The following is a 13,916-nucleotide window of genomic DNA, read 5'->3' on the forward strand; positions in this document are numbered from 1 at the left end:
GCTTACAGCATTTAAAATACATTAAAAGGGCAAAATAAAAGGGCAAAATAATTAAAATGCAATTAAAATATATATTCTAAAAATTGCCATCAGACCCACATTTGATGTTATTTCAGTTAAAAGCCATTTGGAACAGGAAGGTTTTGACCTGGCACCGAAATGTCATCAGCGTCGGCGCCAGACAAATCTCAGTCGGGAGGGCATTCCATAGTCTAGGGGCGGCAGCCAAAAAGGCCCTTTCTCTACAAGCCGTCCCTCTTACCTCCTTGAGGGACGGCTCTTTCAAAAGGGCCCCCTGGCTAGATCTTAACTGCCGGGTAGGTTCATATGGAAGGAGGCGGTCCTTCAGGTATCCAGGGCCCAAGCCGTTTAGGGTTTCCTCCTATCCCTCTGATCCAGAAGGGGATCATCAAGGTTGGCTGGGACCAGGCAAATGCCATCTTCATTGCTCCCTGGTGGCCTCGCCAACCCTGGTTTGCCCCTGTACTTCAGATGGCCGTGGATCACTTCCGGTTCCCAAACCTTTCTCATCTGCTCTCCGTCCACAATGGCAGGACACTCCATCTGGATCTGGACTCTCTGCACCTCACAGCCTGGAGGCTGGACCTTCGATAAAGGACGTCCTTAGCCGAGCTCGCAGGCCTTCTACTTTGGCTATGTATGTGCAAAAGTAGAAATCTTTCTGTGACTTTGGGACTGAACACAACTTACCAGTGTGCCCTACATCACTGGACACTCTTTTGAGGTTCCTTCTCCTCTTTCAGCGTGGCTTGTCACACTCAACACTGAAAGTCTATATTTTAGCGATAGTGACATACTAGCCACCTCTTTTTGATGCAGCCAAGTTGTTTCAACATCCAATGCTGAAACAGTTCCTGAAGGGTCTCTGCAACATACACCTGGTCTACAAGCCACCCACGCCACAGTAGTCTCTTCAGCTGGTCCTCCGGAAGTTGATGTCTCCTCCATTCCACGTCATTGAAACTACTTACCTTCAAGACGGCTTTTCTACTTGCTGTCACTTCGGCAAGGCGTGCGAGTGAACTCATGGCGCTGCGGGTGGAACCACCTTTTATACAGTTTCACCCTGACAAAATCACACTGTTCCCAGATGTCTCCTTTCTCCCGAAGGTGGCCACATCTTTCCACCTTAATCAGCCGGTGGTCTTTCCTACCTTTTTTCCTAACCCTACGACTAATTTGGAAAAATCACTCTACTCTCTGGATGTTAAGAGGGCCCTGGCTTACTACATATCTAGAACCAAGAACTTTTGTTCTTCTCAGTGACTATTTGTGTCATTTCAAGGACACTCAAAGGATCTCCGGTTTCACCTCAAACCTTTTCCAGATGGGTAGTTGCTACAATCAAGCTGGCATATGAGCTTGCCCACAAGCTTTTGCCTGCCACTGTTCAAGCCCACTCAACCAGAGCAGTGGCTTCTTCCACGGCATCCATGCATGGTGTTGACCTCACCGATGTCTGCAACGCTGTGACGTGGTCTACACCTTTCACCTTTGCAGCACACTATCGCCTTGATGTCCGGGCCAAGGCAGAGGCTGCTGTGGAAAGAGCTGTACTGGCTTCTGTCCTGTTGTGACGCCCTCCTCCTGGTAAGTCAGCTTGCTAGTCACCCATTAGTGTGCATTCACAGAGACCACGAAGGAGAAAAAGAGGTTACTTACCTGTAACTCTGGTTCTTCAAGTGGTCCTCTATGAATTCACACGTCCCAATCTCCTCCCTGCTGTACTATCTGTTAATATACTGTACAGCAGTGGACAGTTCTATGGAACTGAGGCAGTGGGTGCCAGGGGCAGTGATACAGCCTACGTGGGAGGTCCCATCACCAAGTGCTTAAAGCTATAGAAGCTTCTGAGGCTGCTCTGCTCAGGCACAGATTAACCCATTAGTGTGAATTCAAAGAGGACCACTCGAAGAACCAGAGTTACAGGTAAGTAACCTCTTTTTCCCTCTAGTGGCCAGTTCTGGTGATGCACCTTGGAAACATGTATTTCTGAATTTTTTAATGTAATATTTTCAGGCAGCAGATAACTGAAACCATGGGTACTGATGTTTTAATTCGTTGGAAAGACAATTGCATCTCTTTTTATGCTGTTATGAAATAATTGATGCTGAACATTGGATAGATTTAGGTTTGGATGCAACAGTGGTCTAAGTATAGTCTTGTATCTTTTATTATTATTATTATATTATACATGGTTGTTCATTCTTAATTTTTTATTTATAAAGTATGTACACCCTTCATCACTTAATATCATAACAAATCTACAGTCGAGGAGGAGTGACATAAATACCTTGATGGACTGGACAAGGTGCACCAGTGACAGAAGAGATTGGAAACCTTTTTTTTCCGGACCATAACGTTCAAACCATACAGCTAGCATTATCAGGGGACAGTTGATTCTGCCAGTGGATTATGGAAGCTGTAGGGTACTTTCCCATAGTGATCAAGAGATTCTTCAGGGGTGAGCCAATTGCTGCCAGACCATAATTGCTTATCACTGTACTAAGCAACCAGTGCTAAGAATTGACCAAGAGACTAGTTTACAAATAAACCACTAAAATGTTTTTTTTAAAAAAAGAAGAAGAAGAAGAAGAAGAAGAACAGCCCACAGGAAAGAATTTGTCCTTTGTTCTCTGTGTGCCAAAGTCCTGTAGATTTACAGCCAGTGACTGAAAAATCACAATAATGATAGATAACTTTCTTGGCAGCTTCAAACTACACTATTAGCTGCATTGTTCTATTTACAATATTTATTAATGCATCTGTTGTTGCAAAAGGTAACCAGCACGCCGCATTTTTCTGTCCACAGATTGAATGTTGCCTACTGAGGGGGAAAAGTGTCAAATGCATCCTATACACACAGACTATTAAAACTGCTATTCTACAGGTTACTTGGTATGATTCTTTTAGTTCTCAGCCAACATAAGGGTAGGGGGACATTGTCGTCTTGATATGCATATCTTACGTAAGGATTAAAAAAATCAAATCTGACTGTTACTTGGTGAGCCATTTCTCTTGTATATGTATAGGGTTGTTCCCCCCTTTTCTTGACAAGTCTCCTTTGTTCTCTGTTATATATTTAGATATATTCCTTGTCTTAACCTAGGCATGCTCGCTGAGTAATCCATGCAACAGTGAAGGAGTCACCAAGTGGAACATTCAGCACTACAACAGTTACTGTAAGAAACAGTACAGAAAACTCCACTATCAAGATATCAGGATGCTTTGCGTCCTTCTCTCCCCCCACACTACAGTTTTTTGTCTCTTGGTTAAGCATGTTGAAAAGAAGGTGTGCCCAAGCGGTGGGAGCTACATGATGGCACACTGGCTGGTCCCACAGCAATCTTTAAGGAGAGCAATTCCGGTCTTGGCAATGGTGGGCTTGTTTGGAGGAAGTGGTGGAGGTTCTGCCTTCTTCTCTGCAGGTGTACCTGTCAGGGTCAGAATGGAAACTTGGTAAATACCCTAGTTGCAATTTTCATGGAAGCACTGCAGAAAAGTCGCTTGCTGGATTACAGCTTCAGAAGCCTTCATGTCTGAGCAGTTCTGGGCATTGTAATGTGAAAAGCAACACTGGCAAACTCTGCTGTTGTGTCCAATGGCGCATGCAGCCCCTGCCTGTTGTTTTTGCCCCTGCTGTTTCCACTTCTTCCTCCCCCAGCTGCCATGGAACAAGCACACCATGTTGAAATCTGGCACTGCTGAATACCAAGGTTTCCATCCCTTCCCTTCTCTCCAGAAAGGATGGGCACAATCTGCTCTTCCATTTGGCAGGCCTCTACAGTGCAACAAGACATTCCCGCAACCTTTCACACCATAGGGCATCTCAGGAAAAGATGCTGAACTTCAAGGGCAGGCTGGATGAGTAGAATCTTTCACACGTGCCCCGAATAGCAGCAGCAGAGGTGGTGGCAGCGGCAGCAGTAGTGCAGCCCACAGTAGCCAGGGGTTTGTCCAGTGAACCATTTGCTCACCCACACACATCAGGGCCAGGCCTTATCCACTTCTAGCTCAAAACTGATGTCTAACATAGCATGAGTAGGTGGGGCTGTAAGGAAGTCCAACTGAATTTAAGAAGGCTTCTGTGGCGATCACCCTGCTTTGGCTCGTGTAGGAGATTATTTGCATGTACCAATGGGAGCTGTTGGGAGGCGGAGCCAGAGAAACCAGAAGGGAGGGGTGAGGGCGAGAAGAGGAGTTTTGGGGGAGTGAGTGAGTTGGTGAGTTAGAGTCAGAGGTGAGAGTCTGAAGTAAAAGTTACTCTGTGGGAACTAGAGCGTGTGGTATAGTGTGGAGTTGAGGAAGGCAGTTAAGAGTGCGGATAGAGAGCTGAGAGAGTTAAACAAGTTATTACTAATCTAATGAACACTTTAAAGTCTGTGAAGAACCTGTTTAAGCGAAATGTAACCAATAAACCTGTTTTGTTAAACTTTATACTCGGCATGGACCTCAATCTTTCTAATTAAAGGGTGTTGACAGAGGTCAACTGGTGGCAGCGTAAAGGAGCGAACGTGTTGTGGGTCTCAGGCTAGTGAAATAATCTGGGAACATGTGCATGCCTAGGGTTGTATTAGGCACAGGCTATGCAATAGGAAAGGACGTGGTGGCGCTGCAGGCTAAACTGCAGAAGCCTGCGCTGCAGGGTCAGAAGACCAGCAGTCGTAAGATCGAATCCACGTGACTGAGTGAGCGCCTGTCGCTTGTCCCAGCTCCCGCCAACCTAGCAGTTCGAAAGCATGCAAATGCGAGTAGATAAATAGGGACCACCTCAGTGGGAAGGTAACAGCGTTCCGTGTCTAAGTCGCACTGGCCATGTGACCACGGAAGATTGTCTTCAGACAAAACGCTGGCTCTATGGCTTGGAAACGGGGATGAGCACCGCCCCCTAGAGTCAAACACAACTGGACAAAAATTGTCAAGGGGAACCCTTACCTTTACCTATGCAATAGGAGGCTCCCCACCCCATCTGAAACTTCTCCTGAACTTACTGTCTCACTCTTTTACATAAGCTTATGCATAGGAGGCTCCTTTCTCCTACCAATGATTTGCCCACCTGGTGCAGAATTGTCTACAATGACCAAATTAGCTCTTCATGGACTGGGAGAGAAAAGACTTTGGCATTACCTGATCCTTTAGGATGGAGGTTCCAGGGATTGAACCCATAAGGCAACTGCTCAGACACTAAGCTAATGATTGCACCACATGGATAATACAACCCACCTTCAGGAGATACCTTAGTCTATGCAGCTTGAGCTGTTTGCTCTAGAAAGCAGTGGTGCCCCAAATTTTGAAGCAGGGGGCACAGGCAGCAAGTGGCAAAGGTACTTGTCAAGTTCCTATCAATTGGAGGTGGCAGAAATGAATCGGTCTCCATGAAAAACATAAGCTCTCCTGTGATCCATTCTATTGCATCCAGAGAAGGTAACTGACAAGTATAGAGCTTGGAAGAGTTCCTCTTTTGAATTACAGCTTTCAGCATGCCCAGATAGCATGGTTGTGAGCTAAGGGATTCTGGGAGTTATAATAGTAAAGCTTGCAATTTGTGTGATTGTTTAATGGTTCAATAAGGGTATCACCTTACTGTTACATTTAAAAAGGAACTTCTTCATGCTGCTCATATGTCTAAATGAAAAACAGCTACCAGAATCTTAGGGCTTGTCTACATGAGCTCATTTGGAGTGGGTAGTTGCAGGATAAACACAGTCACTTGGGTCTGGCAGAGGTCTGGTGTGCTATTTGGTGCAATCCTTGCATCCATATGGCATATGCACTTCAAGTGAACCAGTTTAATCTGGCTCTTGTAAGAAGGCTGGGGGGAAAACACCTGCTTGTGCCCCCTTCTGTCTCCTCTTCCTTAGGGGAGGAAGAGTTTAATTTTTAAAAATAATTCCATAAATGACGCAGCACATCATCACTGTCATAATTGATTTTAAAAACTGTTTCCTCACTCTGCTCTGACGAGAAACAGAGGAAGGAACTTTTTAATGCAATTAATGTTTATTGGAGCTTTAAAAAATCCCCTCCTTTCATGCTTTTCGAAGGAAGCTTTCAATTTTTGATTTTTTTTTCAGAAAGGTAGAGTACATCAGCACTGTCCTAACAGTTTCTTTAAAAAAAAACACACACAAATTTTACTTTCTTTACTCTCTAGAGACCATAGGAATTGTTTCCAAATATCATGAAGTGGCTAAGCTGTCTTAAGCTACTTATTGGTAAATTGGCAGAGAAATATAAATTGACAGCTGCACGCTCTACTTTGGTTCATTTCCAGCAATTGCACGTGCTGGAAATGAATGAAAAAGGAATGATCCCACATAAAGAGAGAGAGAAGCCTCTGACAGGGATCCAGAAAGGTGTGGTTAGGATCTCTCTGGGGACGGGGTGGTTTGCTGCAGCAATTACATCTTGTGATCATTGGGAAAAGGAGCAAACCTGGCAGCAGACCAAACAACAAGACAAATGGCCATCTGATCACATTCTTGGCATCTAAGAAGCCAGCTTGAAGTCTAACCAACATTTGGAAAGTTTTGAAAACTTACTGGTTGGTGATTTTACGACATTATCCAATGGTTTTAATTTGATCCTGAGGAAATCAGCCATCTCCTTGTCTTCCTCCCTCTCTCTGTGTACAGGAAAAACAGAAGGAAACAGATCTTCAAAACACACAACAAGGAATTTACAGAATTCAAAATGCATTAGTCAAATAAAATTAAAGCTTAAGGAAATCTGTGACATTACGAGTCCTGTTAAGATACGCTCTGAGTGAAAAGCAAGGAATAAAAGGCAAGGAAAAATTAAGCAATTATTCCACACTTAGGCCACATACATCTCTGTGGTGCCCAGGATGGTGTCCCATGGAAAAACAACAACAACAACAACAACAACCATGAATTATGACACAGGGTCAGGGGAGGACACGGCGGCTCAGAGGCCAAATCTGGTTTTCCTGAAGTTACAACACAGTCCTCTGCAGTTTTTCATGACACTCTCCTTTGATGATTTCCATCCAAGCTTTTGTACATTTCCCCCTATTTTGGAAGGGAGATATGTATTTTACAGTATATCACAGAAGTAAGTACACCCCCTTACATTTCATAAATATTTTAGTATGTATTTTCATGTGACAACACTGAAGAAATTACACTTGGCTACAATGTAAAGCAGTGAGTACACAGCTTGTATGTGCCAATATGCTGTCCCCTCAAAATAACACAACACACAGCCATTAATGTCTAAACTGCTGGCAACAAAAGTGGGTACAACCCTAAGTGACAATATCAAAATTGGCCACAAAGTGTAATTTCTTCAATGTTGTCACATGAAAAGATATACTAAAATATTTATGAAATGTGAGGGAGTGTACTCTCTTCTGTGATATACTGTATATCTTAATCATCACTGTCATTCATTTAAACTTATTGAGTGGCAGTAAGAGTTTTAAGCTAAAATATTCCTGGGGTTTTTTGACCCACGTCTTTGCCTTTGGCCCCACCCATCACCGGAACCGATCCCCAAGCATTTCTCTGGCATTGAATTCCGCTTTTAGATACTGCATCCTGCCATGAGTTCAGTCAAAGAAGATCTGGAATCTGAGGGGTTAATTGCACTGAGGAAAATGCTGGGCAATCAGAATCGCAGGCAACTGAATCACCACCAGATTCTCCTCCCCCAGTAGCCAGAGTGAGGGATAAGCTTCGGCAAGGGTTCATGACATGAAGGTCCAAGGCTTGCACGAATGCTTCCCATAGGAACATCAGGTCTATGAGCCCTGAGTTTTAGCAGGATGAAGAGTTTAGATGACTGCTGCTGCTATAAAATCTGCACCCCAAGGCCTGGAAGCTTGTGGAAGCAACAAGTCAACACGCTGGCTTGCATCCATGGTCCCTGCTTATCTTGGACCTTGTTTTCTGGACCCTTGGCTTTGGACTCTGACTTCTGACTACTGTTTGTGTTTTGGTTTTGGCATTTTGGTATCTGCTTTGCATCTTCTGGACTTCTGATACTAGACTGGCTGATTGGACTTTTGCCTGTTGAAACCCCTGGGAACGTGACACATCCTTGCAGTATCCTTACAACATGAAAAGTGTAATGTTATTGCCATCAAGTTGAAACCAGCTTACAAGGACCGTAATAGAGCTTTCAAGGCATATGAGATGTTTAAGGAGTGGATTAACCAGTTCCCCATAAACTTCAGTGAGTATTCATGAACAACTGAGGATTTGAAAACACGTCACCTAAGTCCTAGGCCACAGCTTTGTTCACTACTGTAGATCACACTGGGTATTCAATGTAAGTACTCTTTTTGTAGGGAAACCAGAAGAAGCTCTTCCAGAATGTAATAGCCCAGGAGGGGGGATTGTCACAGAAATAGCAAGTTGTGAGTTCAAAAGGCTTCAAGAAACTGACCCTTCTTTAATTGCTTTGCAGTCTCAAGCTGACCAGCCCCAAGTATTGAGCCAATCTAAGTCTATGACTTTTTACTGGGATCTGAATGGTTTATTGTACCACCAGTTCGCTTCTGATGCTAGAGTTGATTTAGAATCGTCTAGTCAGCTCGTGGTGCCTCAAAATTATAGGCAGAAGGTTTTGGAACTGGCACATTCTACTCCATTTTTGGGACATTTGGGGATTTACAAGACTACAGAGAGTCACTCAACATTCTTACTGGCCAAATGTGGCAAAATCTTTGAGAGACTTTGTTTCTTCTTGTGACATCTAAGTCACAGAAGCATTTCGTTGTCACATTTGTCTGCCAGACCAGCAGATGGGCCGAGGCCTACCCTGTCTCTACTGTCACCACAAAATACAATTAAAAATATACAACCTATTGCAATATGGCTAAATTTTATAGAATCTCCATAGTTTCACAGTGTGGCCATTACTAAGCATCTGACATTGCTTTAATTGGTGCAAGGAGGGAACAGCAACACTTCATTGCTGCCACACAAAACTTCGTCACTGTTTTAGTTATATCAGATTTCTCGTCCGAGAGTAAGAGCACAACATAAAATTCTCTGGACCACCCTTGAAATTGTTGCAATATGGGCTAGAGGAGACCCCTCCAAATATCTCGATAGAAAGTGTTAAAGTGTTTTGGAAGTTTGTGCAAGGATTAGAATTCCATCTGTGTTGATTTGTGACAGGGCAGGTCCTTTCAGAAGTGAACTGATGGAGAGAGCTTGTGAAATGGCCGGTACTAAAATACATTTCAGTGTGACTTATCATCCCCAGCTTGCTCAAAATGATTAAGGCTTATGTACAGGATTTTGGTAGGGGATGGGATGAAGTGATCCCCCTCATCCTCCTAGCCTACCAATCTGCACCCTGCGAATCCCTGGGTGGATTAACCCCTAGTGAACTGGTGTATGGGAAGAATCTACATGGACCTTGGGACTTATTGAGGGCTGACTGAGGAGGCATAATCCAAGCCAATTCAGTGTCTGTTGCTGACTTTGTGTACAATTTGCAGATGAAGCTGAAAGCTATTCAGGAGGTGGCTAAAGAAAATCTACAGCAGGTCCAAGCTAAGCAAATATTCTTCCATGACTTCAAATCAAGGCACAGAGAGTTTGAGGTGGGAGACTATGTTCTTATCTTGAACCCCTTCAGGCCTCATACATTAGACGTTGCATGGGAAGGCCCAGGAAAGGTGTTGCAACATGTTGGGACTGTAAATGACCTTGTTCAGATGCCTGATTCTGGGGAAAATCCTACCATCTATCATGTTAACAACCTGAAACCATATCAGGACAGCAGCTGTCATTCTGAGGTGTCAAGCGGCTTGTGTTAAGCCAGAGGAAGAGCCTATGGACATTCTGTCTGATTTGGAAAATACTGGAAATTGGCTGGAAAATTTTATTCATTCAGGTACTCCTGGTGAGCAGGCATGGCTTTCTCAAATCCTGGAATATTACCAGAGTGTGTTTTCTGACAAACCTGGTCCTACTGACTTAGTCACCCATGCTATAGACACTGGAGACAGCCCACCTGTGATGTCCAGTCCCTATAGAGCGATAGGATCTCACACTGTGCAGATTGAGAAAGAGATTCAAAAGATGTTAGAGTTGGGTATTATTGAACCAAGCAATTCCGCATGGGCCAATCCTACTGTCATTGTGCCAAAGAAAAATGCTTTGGGAAAATTTTTTGGATGAGGTCAGATTTGGACTACAGGAAGCTAAATAGCTTAACAGTTCCTGACCTCTACCCTTTACCTAGGATGGATGACCTAATAGAACGCCTAGCCTCCACCCAGTTCATTAGCACAATAGATTTAAGTTCTGGATACTGACAATTAAAATTAGAAGAATGTGGACAAAACAACCTTCATAAGCCACATAGGGGCTTTCTGTTTTTTACATCTCCCATTTGGATTGAAGAACGCAGCCCCAGCCTTCCAGAGGATGATGGACAAACTGTTAGCTCACCTACCCTTTGCTTCAGCTTATTTGGGTGATCTTGCTATATTTAGTTCTGATTTTGCTCCTCACATGTCTCACATTGAAACTGTGTTAAACGCTGGTCTGACAGTCAAAGCCAGCAAATGTCAGTGGGTAAAAGTGAAGGTTCTTTATTTGGGTCATTTGACTGGGCAAGGGGAGATTCAATAGATTCAGGCTAAAGTGGACAGTATCCTGCAGTGGCCTGTTCCTACTTCAAAGAAACAGGTTCAATCATTTCTAGGCCTGGTTGGTTACTACATTAAATTCATTCCTAATTTCAGTGATACAACAGCTCCTTTGACAGAGCTCACCAAAAAACGCATGCCTGTCAAAATAATTTGGACACCAGAGTGTCAAAGAGCTTTTGATGCTTGAAAACTAAAATTGTTTCTGCTCCTATTTTGAAATCACCTGATTTTGACAAACCTTTTGTGCTACAAACTGTTACGGGCAGCCTTAGCATTTCCTGTCCATCACAGCTGGGAGGGAAAATCTCAGCCAATGAGAGGGCGGAGGGTGGTGCAGAGGCGGGAGGAGCTGTGATATATAAGGTGTGTGTGATGTGTGAGTGGGTCAGATAGGAGATAGCAGACAGATGAGAAATGAGTGTCTGAGCTGCGAGTTAAAGAGATTAGAGTCAGTGAGAAAGAGTCTGTGATAGCTAGTGCCTGAGAAACAGTAATTGATTATTCCTTTAACAAGTGATTTACCATTCCTTTCTTTTTGTATTCAATAAACCAAGTTCTTATTTTTCAAAGTTATACTGGCCTGCTATATGATTCTTTAAGGAATGGTTGGTGGTAGTAAAGAAGAGTGAACGGTTTTAAAGTGACATGATGACCTCCCTTTGTGAGTCTTGAGGAAGGCCGTCACACAGACTGATGCTTCAGATTGGGGATTAGGAGCTGTGTTGTTGCATAAAGGGAATGATGAGATTTGTTATCCTACCAGTTACTTCAGTAAGAAGTTAATCCCCAGTGAAAGCGCCTACTCTGTACTTGAAAAAGAGCCTTTTTCTGTGATATGAACACTTCAACATCTCCACCCGTCTTTATGGGGACATAGATTTGTTCTGCAGACTGACCATCGTGCGTTAGTCTGGTTGCAAAAGATGAAATCTCATAACCAAAAGCAATAAAAATAAGAGCACTGGAGTTTAACTTTACAGGGTTTCAATTTTGAGGTTCAACATATCCCTGGCAAGATGAACATCGTGGCAGACAGCCTGTCCAGGATCCATTGTGGCATGGCAGATGGTTGAAAAAGTGGTTCCTGATTTACTGGTTCCTGAGCATAACCAGAGCAGCAAATTGACATATTCAAAGTGTTTATTTTGGTACTCATATAGGAGGTAGCACTTTAGCCCATTGGCACCAAGACTCTTATTTTTATTGCAGGTTTTTCTTTGGAAACACTTTTTGTTTTCTAGTAGTGAAGGCTTGTGTATGGTCATAAGCTAGACTTTCTTTTCATTGTTGTGAAAAGAAAAATTTGTTCACTTATTTACTGCTACCTTAGGGAGCCAGTCTTATTTATGTTATATTACATTGTTCATGTTGTGTGACCTATTTAAGTGGGAGGTAAGGGAGGGGGGGCAGTATTGTACTTTTTGCCCAGGGTCCACCAGAGCCTTGAATCGGCCCTGGCCACAGGAAAGGGAAGGGAATATAGAGCAAGGTCTCTATCCTCCCGCCGCATATCCTCTGCAGTGCCTGGTGATCCCAATCCCGGCTGCCTCCTTGAGCTAAGTTTCTCGTGCCTGGCCTGGCTGGCGTGGGTGCCACCCCGGCTGCTTGCTTACAGGCGGACTGGGCTGCCTTCTGAGCTGTCTGTTGCCCATGGAGGTGTCTGTCCCTGACCCCACCCAGCAGCTCCACCCAGCGGGCCATGGAAAGCAGGGCTGGTGGGAGGAAGGCAAGGGCCCCACCCCGCACCATTGTCACAGCCCTCCAGAGAGGGCCAGCCCCACACCCCTCCATCTACAGGGGCTAAGTTGCCAGGGGTGGAGATGTCTAGGGGCAAGAGCCGCCCTTTCTGGCTCTGCCTCCTTGTGAGGTGCTGCAGTCTGGAAGAGGAAGAGAGAGATCCCGCCCACCCGCCTGCCTGAGGCTGAAGGCCCAAGGGGCAGGCTGGGAGTCAAATCTGGGGAAGAAGATGCCCAGAGTCAGGGAGGAAAGGGAGCCATGAGTTGAAAAACTTTGGGAACCACTGCCCTAATTCTTCACTCCTGTTCCCCCACAAGACAATATTTTACCTTAATCTCTCCACTTCTGCATCATCAACGAGAAAGTCTCGTTTTTGCACCAGTTTGTGGATCCTCTGGATCAATTCATCTTCTCTTTGTTTCTGTAGCTTGGTCTTATCTTTCTCTGCTCAAAAAGATAGAAACAGGAAATGGACTGAAAGAAGATACATTTATTTCATCCAATTACAGTTTGCACAGCATGCACTTCAGACCTTCATTTTGTTAGTTGATTGACTGACTGATCTTTATTCCAGTCACTAACCAGCAGATGTATTCAAATATTAGTACTGTATAACACGAAAATACAATTAAAAATATACAACCTATTGCAATATGACTAAATTTTATAGAATCTCCATAGTTTCACAGTGTGGCCATTACTAAACATCTAGCATTGCTTTAATTGGTGCAAGGAGGGAACAGCAACACTTCATTGCTGCCACACAAAACTTTGTCACTGTTTTAGTTATATCAGATTTCTCGTCCGAGAGTAAGAGCACAACATAAAATTCTCTGGACCACCCTTGAAATTGTTGCAATATGGGCTAGAGGAGACCCCTCCAAATATCTCGATAGAAACAGCACTTAAAGAGGACATGATCAGCACTTTCAGTCTCTGCCTCATTGCAAGGGCAGGCTTGATTAGCAATATCTACCTTCTGGTAGTCTAGATGGAAGTACATTAAACCTAGTTGACATGAAAGCTTTCCTAAATTTGGGGATTGTTATTTTGAATAGATAATTGGGCATTCTAAACAAACTATTCTAATATTCTAATTTGAAGCCCTTGGAAATAGTACAGACAATTTTTTTTGAGAAGGATCCTTGCAGTGCCTCTATATGTCTTGAATTCTACACTTTGATTGGATGCAGGGTAAGTTTTCATCAAAGCACGTGCTTTGGCCCACATGTATAATTGCTGGTTGAAACTTATTTTTGCTCCAGCAGGTCTGGCACCTTTATATTAGCAGACATCTTCCAGTCAACTTGGAAGAGGAATCTATCTGCTGAATTACTGAGGCTGGGCTTCTCCCCAGGTGTCCTCTTAGTGATGAGCTAGCTAATGCCAAGGCAGTCATCAAAAAGAGGATCTGAGATGTCAAGCTTGAAGAACATTTAGCAGTGCTGGACAAACTAGTGTATTTAGGAAGAGCACATTTTGTTAGTTGTCTTTCCAGGTTTGGCCCAAAACTTTTTATTGTTTG

General features: G+C 43.8%; 1 protein-coding gene across 1 annotated transcript in view; it reads right to left on the bottom strand.

Annotated features, from left to right (window-relative positions):
* Positions 1 to 2,176: 2,176 nt before the first annotated feature.
* Positions 2,177 to 13,916, bottom strand: part of BMERB1 (bMERB domain containing 1) — a 94,447-nt gene continuing 82,707 nt past the window's right edge. The window contains exons 4-6 of the mRNA XM_020777593.3: positions 12,721 to 12,835; positions 6,564 to 6,646; positions 2,177 to 3,455 (exon numbers count right to left, since the gene is read on the bottom strand). Of these exons, the coding sequence (XP_020633252.3) occupies positions 3,334 to 3,455; positions 6,564 to 6,646; positions 12,721 to 12,835 (320 nt within the window). The 3' untranslated portion in view covers positions 2,177 to 3,333. The remainder of the gene's footprint in view (positions 3,456 to 6,563; positions 6,647 to 12,720; positions 12,836 to 13,916) is intronic.

Source organism: Pogona vitticeps, chromosome 13 (assembly GCF_051106095.1).
Source record: "Pogona vitticeps strain Pit_001003342236 chromosome 13, PviZW2.1, whole genome shotgun sequence".
NCBI lineage: Eukaryota > Metazoa > Chordata > Lepidosauria > Squamata > Agamidae > Pogona > Pogona vitticeps.